The sequence below is a fragment of the Octopus bimaculoides genome, chromosome 7 (assembly GCF_001194135.2).
Source record: "Octopus bimaculoides isolate UCB-OBI-ISO-001 chromosome 7, ASM119413v2, whole genome shotgun sequence".
NCBI lineage: Eukaryota > Metazoa > Mollusca > Cephalopoda > Octopoda > Octopodidae > Octopus > Octopus bimaculoides.
This window is the reverse complement of record NC_068987.1, coordinates 38,797,211-38,805,860: the sequence shown is the minus strand read 5'-3', so window position 1 is coordinate 38,805,860 and position 8,650 is coordinate 38,797,211. Positions and strand designations below refer to the sequence as shown.

The 8,650-nt window shown below is 33.4% G+C and overlaps 1 protein-coding gene across 1 annotated transcript in view; it reads left to right on the top strand.

Annotated features, from left to right (window-relative positions):
* Positions 1 to 8,650, top strand: part of LOC106876157 (uncharacterized) — a 183,111-nt gene that overhangs the window by 56,138 nt on the left and 118,323 nt on the right. Inside the window, exons 38-45 of the mRNA XM_052969507.1 lie at positions 672 to 845; positions 1,084 to 1,257; positions 1,486 to 1,659; positions 2,033 to 2,206; positions 2,577 to 2,750; positions 3,070 to 3,255; positions 4,780 to 4,950; positions 5,294 to 5,467. Coding sequence (XP_052825467.1) covers positions 672 to 845; positions 1,084 to 1,257; positions 1,486 to 1,659; positions 2,033 to 2,206; positions 2,577 to 2,750; positions 3,070 to 3,255; positions 4,780 to 4,950; positions 5,294 to 5,467 — 1,401 coding nt within the window. The remainder of the gene's footprint in view (positions 1 to 671; positions 846 to 1,083; positions 1,258 to 1,485; positions 1,660 to 2,032; positions 2,207 to 2,576; positions 2,751 to 3,069; positions 3,256 to 4,779; positions 4,951 to 5,293; positions 5,468 to 8,650) is intronic.

The following is an 8,650-nucleotide window of genomic DNA, read 5'->3' as shown; positions in this document are numbered from 1 at the left end:
TATATATGTGTATATATATACATATATCTATATATTTGTATATATGTACATATATGTATTTATATACATATATCTATATATATATATGTATATATATACATATATTTATATATATGCATATATATACATATATGTATATATATGTATATATATATATGCATATATATATATATATATATGTATATATGGATATATATATATGTATATATATGTATATATGTATATATCCGTGTATATATATTTATATATATATATGTATACATATATTTATATATGTATATATATTTCTGTTTATATGTATATCTATATATGTATATATGCACATATATATATATATATATATATATATATATATATGTATATATATATGCATATATAATAATAACAACAACAACAACAATACTAATAATAATAATAATAATATGTATAACAACAAAAGAATGAGACGTCGATGTTTGTAGAAATAGAGGATTATTTTACATGTTATAAATAAGAGCAAACAGCAAACGGTTGTTATTATGATACTCAGACACACAGGTTCTGAATATGAATATATTTAATATAACTCTATGTCCATCAGTTTAATGACTACAATATAACTAAAATATTTGAGTGCAAATTTTGTATAAAAAATAAATTCATTCAAGTTTGGTATTTCTTTTTGGCTGTAGAGACTATTCCGTCTCAAACTTTGCGCAGTCAGTTAGAAACGGCTATGGAAGAGAATGACAAAGATAAACTAGAGAAAGTTATCCAAGACTGTGAAAATGTACTCTATCCTGAATTAAGTCTTCCACTGAGTGATGCTCGTGATATGCTGGAAATAATGACAGGAAGCCGTGGAGGTTGGCTTCCTTTGTATATATTTTATTAAACTCTCTATTTGCCTATGGGTCATTATATTTGACTTATCGAGTTTCTAATTTTGTCGTACTAAATCTATCTGTGTGTCTCCATATAGTTAATTTGTTATTAAATATTGAGTAAATACGTGGAAACATATATGTGGGGAATGATATGGAATAGTTTGGAAACATAATTTAAAACGGGTCTTTTCTTTTATTATTTTGGTAATGCTAATAGGATCCAAGACACCAGAAGCTCTTCTTGATAAACTTAAGAAGGCTGTTTGGCGTAAAGACAGAAAGAAAATAGAGAAACGAATCAATGAGTGTGTTGCAGCAGGGTTTCCCGAATTAGATCATGAAATTCAGAAAGCTCGAGAATTATTGGAAGAATTAGGTGAAAGCTATGAAGGTTAGCTAGCAATCCTTGAAGCATAAAAATTCACAGATGTTTTTAAAATGATTGCTGATTTTTCTTTAAAACAAACTTGAGTTATATGTGTTATTTTTAACAATTAATAATATTTCGGTATGTGAATATATATCTTTACCTTTTGTGTGATAATTATCATAGTGAAAAATTTATTTTATGTTCAGAGGTGTTGATTTGCTTTTGACAATTATGTCTTGTGTAATTTAGGAACAAAATTGTCCAATGCACTTCGTGACAAACTGAAATCTGCCATGAGACGCAAAGACAAAGCTGCTTTGGAAAATGCTATAATGGAATGTGAAGTAGCTGCTTATCCAGAACTCAGTTTTTACTTACGTCGGGCTCGCGAGGTTCTGGAAAGTTTGAGTGGAAGCACTGGAGGTTACCATACGTTAATTACTGTAGTTTGTCGATTGTTGATTATATTATTTTAATAGAATGATTCTCTGTATTAACCTAGAACTGATCAATCAACGAATTATATAATTGATAAATGTATTAAATTATTAATACAGGAAAATACACCCACCTTTTGTGATAATTTTATCAATTACATTTAATATTTATGTGAGATAGTTTCAGTAAAATATCGCAAACATTAGGGATAACAGCAGCTGATTTATGAAAACTGATAACAATAATACATTAATATCAATTTCTTACATAATTATAACTATAAGAATAATGATAAATGATAGCGTTTGTAATAAATATAGAAATTCCATTAGTTTTGATGATTGGTGATTCTATGCAGGGATAAAAACATTTCCAATACTCCTTGACAAACTGAAGAGAGCAATAATGAGAAAAGACAGGGCAATTTTGGAACGTGTTATTAATGAATGTGTGGCAGCTGGGATGCCTGAACTTGATCCTTGTATTCAGGAAGCACGGGAATTGCTTTCTACTTTGAAAGGAGCGTCTGGAGGTTCGATCACTTTCATTATCACATTAATATATAAAAGCATTTAGAAATATTATTAGTTTATTGTAAATATATAAATTGTGAAGCATTGCAAATATATTCCTTGGAACGACGTACTTGAGAATAAACTACTTTATTTATGATATATGAAAGTAATCAAACTAGACGCGGTTTATATCAATTCAAAAAGATGTATCTTTTGTAAACATGTGCTAACGAATAGTTTATTTTAAATTTTCTTTTCTGATTTCATAACGTTTTAAACAAATGTAAATTCGTCAAATGTGTAAAATATATCAAATTTACTAAGTTATACTAATATTTTTTTGATATATTGCTGTGCACTTATATAATTCTCTGTTTTGATTGGTAGCTATTAAAAGTTCTGGCGTGTTACGAGAACAACTGATAACAGCCACCAAAGAGAAAAATAGAGGAAAATTACTTGCTGCTATCGAAGAATGCGAAGATGCTGAATTTCTAGAATTAAGTGCATATTTGCGAAAAGCCAGGGAAACATTGGAAATGATGGGTGGTGGTGCAGGAGGTTAGATATGAAGATGCAAACTATTTTATAATCATAAAAAATGTTAATCCTAGTCACGCCAAAAATATAATCGAAATCTACACATTTTCTATCCAATAACAAATATTTATAGAACCTCAACTACGTTATCCTTTTTAACTATCTCTAGAACTTAATTCTTATCTTAACGGGCTTATATTTCGTTTGTTAATGGTTATGTGAAAATATGTTCAATTTTTCATGGAAATAGACATATCCTTTGAACAAGCGTGTTTTGTGTTTTCATTATAGTAATGAGCATTTCTGTAATTTTTAAAAAAAATGTTTCTTTTGTTATTAGGATACAAAACTGCCGATACCCTGCGAGAAAAGATAGAAAATGCAATAGCATTAAAAGATAGGTCGATTCTGGAACAAGTTATCAATGAATGTATATCATCTGGCTTCTCCGGATTGGATGCTGATATACAAACAGCCAGAGATCTCTTACACACTTTAGAATTTCAGGATGAAGACATAGAAGAAGGTTAGCTCCGTACAGTAAATCCCACCCCCAATGTTTTGTAAAGAATAGAATTTACTGGGACTGTCAGTTTTAATGTTACATTTTGATCAGAAGTTGTCTTAAAAAAAAAAAAAAGCTTTTACACATTTTATCGCCAGAACCGACTAAACTATTTCCAGCAAATGTTCAAGTCTAGTATTTCGATATATTCAAATAAATTATATGTATTAGGATTAAATTCTTAATATTTTAAACATATGTACGAGGGTCAGTTGTAAAGTTCATAAGTTGACCAAGATACTCGAATGGAATGTGACAAAATGAGTCACATAGTCCCCCTTTGCGGTCCACACACTTCTTCCATTGGTGAAGAAGATTTCATCCTGTTGGTTAAGAAAGTCATTAACAACAGATATGTCGTCATCAACACTGCGATACTGTTTATCAGTCAAGTGTTTTGTTTTTTCATTTGGGGGAGCAGATAATAGTCAGATAGAGTTAAATCAGTATAACAGGGTGGGTTATCAACCATTTCAAAGCGACTGTCACTCACAGCAGCTATTGAAAACAGGGACTTGCGTGTTGGAGCGTTGTCTTGACGAAACAAGACCCCTTTCGGAAGTTTTCTGAACGTTTGATATTGATAGCATTCCGTAACCACCTCAGCGAGTTGGCATAATAAACGCCATTGATGGTGGGGCCCTTTTGCATCCTCCAAAAAACTGAGAACATCATCTTCCCTGCAGATGAAACTTTGGCCTTCTTTGGAGCAGATAAGGATTTACACTGCATAGATTGTCTCTTTGTCTCTGATTCAAAGTGATGAAGCCAACATTCATCCTGGGTTTGGAAAAGTCCAAGGAAACTAGGTGATTCTACCTTAAACAATGTCAGATTTTACTGTGATGTGATCAACCTGATGTCCTTTTGATCGGGTGTCAGAAGGCGTGGCTTCCACTAGCAGAAACCTCTGTCATGCTGCCAAGTTCTTTGTACAGTATATTCTCAGCTATCGTATGGAATATGCTAATAGCATCCATCACTATGTGATGAACACGATCAATGTTTTCCTCAGTGGTTGCAGTCGCAGGAAGTCCAGAACTGGGTCATTTCAAGACTCTCCGTTCCTCTCCTAAATTCAGATACCTATTTTGCACCATTAATAACTCTGCTAAAGCTGGAACATTATCCCCTAATATAGCAACTAAGTGAGCATGGAAGTCTTTGGGAGGCTAAACACTTCTGCACGTATTTGATAGCACTATGATGCTAGATTTCGTCGACTTCCAAAAGAAGTCGCTTCTTTGAGCAGTCAGATGTCAGTTTACCTGGAAATAAACAATGCAGTTATTAATAAAATGAATTAAAATTAATGCATGCAAGATTTCACAACTCTAGCATCACTCCTTCATAGCTAGTCTCTGAACTTTGTAGCTCACCCTCATATTAACAACCAAACATATTTATTACTGAAATACATACTACTCTTACTATTTTTTATTAAAATTAGAATGTTAATATTATGAATTCTGTTTTCATTACTAGATGTTAAGTCTCCCGAATCATTACGCTATGAACTTGAAACTGCGATGGAGCAAAAAGATATGGGCAGTTTATTACAGGCCATAACTGAAAGCGAAATTAGCGGATATCCTGAATTATCGAGTACTTTACGTCAAGCTAGAGATGTTTTAGAAAGCATCGGTGGTGGACGAGGTCAGAACTCTGCTAAATTGCATGCCTTCTATAGAATCTAGTAATGTTAGTAGATTGGGTGGTTGTATATCCACTAAATAATAGACGCGCAAATATTTTGATGACTATTGTTAAAACAATGAAGTTGTTACCAATATGCTTATACTAGGAATTTCCGAAAAATAGTTTTTTTGTATGTAATGATAAACTTTTAATGCCTACAACTCTTCGAAATATCTAATAGGCTGATTTTCTTATGCTGTCACTTCCGTCAAATATGTGCATGTATGTGTGGATTTTGTAAACACCGATATAAAAATGAAAGAAAACTGGAAAACTAGAATTTGTATCTAAAATATTCTAGGAATGAAATCTCCTGAAATTCTGCGCGAAAAATTGAAAGACACCCTCAGTAAAGGAGACAAGTCTACCATAGAAAATGTGATTGTTGAATGCGTCGCTCACGGTATGCCAGAACTGGATTCCGATATACATAAAGCAAGAGAAAAGTTAGAAAAAATACGTGATATATCAAGAGGTTAGCATATTTGCTGTTTCACACGATTCATGTACACTATGGGATTAATTGAAATTAAGAATATTACATTATTTACTTACATGTAACAAATAAAGGCAGCATTACAATTTCTAATTAAATATCATTTAAATATCATTTTTAAATACCAGTTTGTGCTTACTGAGAATTTGGGAAATAAAAAAATTTCATTTCTCGCATGTAGGAGTAGTAGCAATTCAGACTCAGAAAGGATTAATATATGTTCTGGAAAACGTAGTCTTTGAGGATAATTATGATTGCTAACATAAGTATATGACAACATATCTAAGGAGAAAGAACTAATTTATCAAGCCAGTGATTGACTTGTTCTGTTTTAGTGAGAAGGCGGCGAGCTGGCAGAAAAGTTAGCACGCCGGGCGAAATTCCGGCGAGGCCGACTTTGCGTTTCATCCTTTCGTGGTCGATAAATTAACTACCAGTTACGCACTGGGGTCGATGTAATCAACTTAATCCATTTTTCTGTCCTTGTTTTCCCCTCTATGTTTAGCCCCTTGAGGGCAATAAAGAAATAAGAAGCGTTAGAACGCCGGGCGAAATAATTAACGGTATTTCGTCTGTCTTTACGTTCGGAATTCAAATTCTGCCGAAGTCGAGTTTGCCTTTCATTCTTTCGGTGTCGATAAATTAAGTATCAGTTACATACTGGGGTCGATCTAATCGACTGGCCTCCTCCCCACCAAAAATGTCGGGCCTTGTGCATAGAGTAGAAAAAGTACTGTTTTACTGAGCCAATAGACGTAATATGTTTCACCTGGTCGTCGTCTTCATCATCATCATCTTCTTCTTGTTTGTATAATTTTAGTTGAGCTATCTTTTTGTTGGACTATCTTTTCGTTTGGCTTCTTAGAAAACACTATTTTCTCTTATTAAACACTGCTTTCATTACTCTTTAACAAGAATAACATTAACAGTGACTTCGAAGTTTCGTCCAGCTAAGCCATCATCGGACTGTGATGCATTTAAATTAATTTTGGCTTTATATAGTCTCTGTTTCTCAGCTATGTTGGGTGTAGCTGCATAGTATTGATTATTAGGTTGTAGAGTAGGTTGTGATGGAGCAGTGTTATGGAGACATTTTTTCTTGATTAAATTTATGGTTATGTTATTGTTCACGATTTATTCATGCGTGTAGAACTTTGTAAGCAGGTATGTATATTTATTCTCTTAATAATAAAATCAAAAGGTGCATGTGTTAAGAAGATATGTTAGCATGAAGCTGTCTTGGAGACTTATATGTTGGATACACATTTGATATCATATAAGCTGAGATACATCGCAACTCTACTTGGTTAGTGTCAGAGCTCGCAATAAAACTATCAGTGCACATCTTCCTAGCGCTAGATGTGTTATCTCAGGCCAGTTCTAATATATAGACGTGTGGTTGTCTTAGAGTACTCGGTTTCTAGGCGTTTTAAGAATGATATTTCCATGAGTAATTTACTCCAGCTACTGTGTAATAGCATCAAATGAAATAATCTATTTTCTCTTTTACTTAATACCTTGTTCTTATTTAATACACATGAAACAGCTGTATATCAAAATTAAGTTTAAAATGCTCAATTCTTGAGCACACGTTTGCAACGCCAAACACAAAGCTACTATACACCAAGTCAAACACCAGACTACTATACACGTAATGGAAAGTTATTTGTTTTCTTACATGAAAGATGAGGTTCTGGGCCATTTCAAGCGACTTTTCATCTTGGTAATGGATATTCGGTTCGCGTGTATTCATGCATATATACATATATGCATACATACATGCATACATCCATCCATCCATCCATCCATACATACATACATACATACATACAGACAGACAGATGATTGCTGTCTCTTTGTGCTTCATCGTTTTCAAGGGCATTTCTGGCTTTCCGCCTGTGACCTCTCAAATGATTTTGCAGACCTGCACAGTTTGAAACGTATGTGACAGAAGAAAGTTGTGACTTACTGTGCGTTTCTAACTGGTTAGGTCTGCAAATATGAGCACTCCTTGATTGCTATAGGGCATTCGTTAGATGGAATAATAAATGAGGTCACCATAAAGCGACACCTGTACGTCACTGGATTATAGTGATAAACGCTTTTATAACTCGAGTACCACTCTCTGAGTCTCTGTGATTAGTATTTAGTGACCGGCCGAACCAATATGACATGTTATCACGTGAAAACGCAGATTTTACATCACAGTGTCCTTTTCCTAGAAAGATGCTGCGATAACAGCTAGGGGTCTCTCACTCCTGATAGTTTTATTGTTGTAAAAATCTGTAAAACTTTCCAGAAGTTTATCATTTAAATATAAATGAGCATGTCTAGATATGTAAATATATCCATGAGAATACATGCATAAAACATACAAAACTGCACATACATACATACATACGTACATACGTACATACATACATACATACATACATACATACATACATACATACATACATGTATGTAAAATGATTACTTTCTCGGGTCAGAGAAGACAGCAGATTTGCCGTTCCAAGTGATTTCAGTCAGTGAAATGAATCCAATATTTCGATTGGCTTTCTGTGGAGGCATCCACATTTCGTATCATTATATCATAATAGAGTCTAAATACTGTGGTAAAAATTGAATCTGTGAAAAATAGAAGTTTGAGTTTGAGAAGATATGGTTCCACAGGCACCCGTATGCAAAAGAACTTGCTTGGTCTAGTTATTAAGCTATTCAGGCGGCGAGCTGGCAGAATCGTTAGCACGACGGACAAAATGCTTAGCGGCATTTCATCCGTCTTTACGTTCTGAGTATAAATTCCGTCGAGGTCGAATTTGCCCTTCGTCTTTTCGGAGTCGATAAAATAAGTGCCAGTTGAGCGCTTTGGGTCGATGTAATCGGCTAGACTCCTCCGCCTTGTGTCAAAATTTGAAATCAATATTATTCAGTTATTAAGCTCCTTATTAAGCTCCCTAGATATAATACCTCCCAGGTACACAAAGATAGTGATGTGGCCATCTCTTTGTTTAGAAAAATATTGAATATAGCAAATAATCCGTTAGGGTGTACATATTTTTGTATCGTCTGAAAATCAATATTTCGTTCATATCTTTGAAAATGTTTTTTGTTTTGTGTTCAAAATTTGTATAAGGTTTGCAGGTATAATATATTTTATTC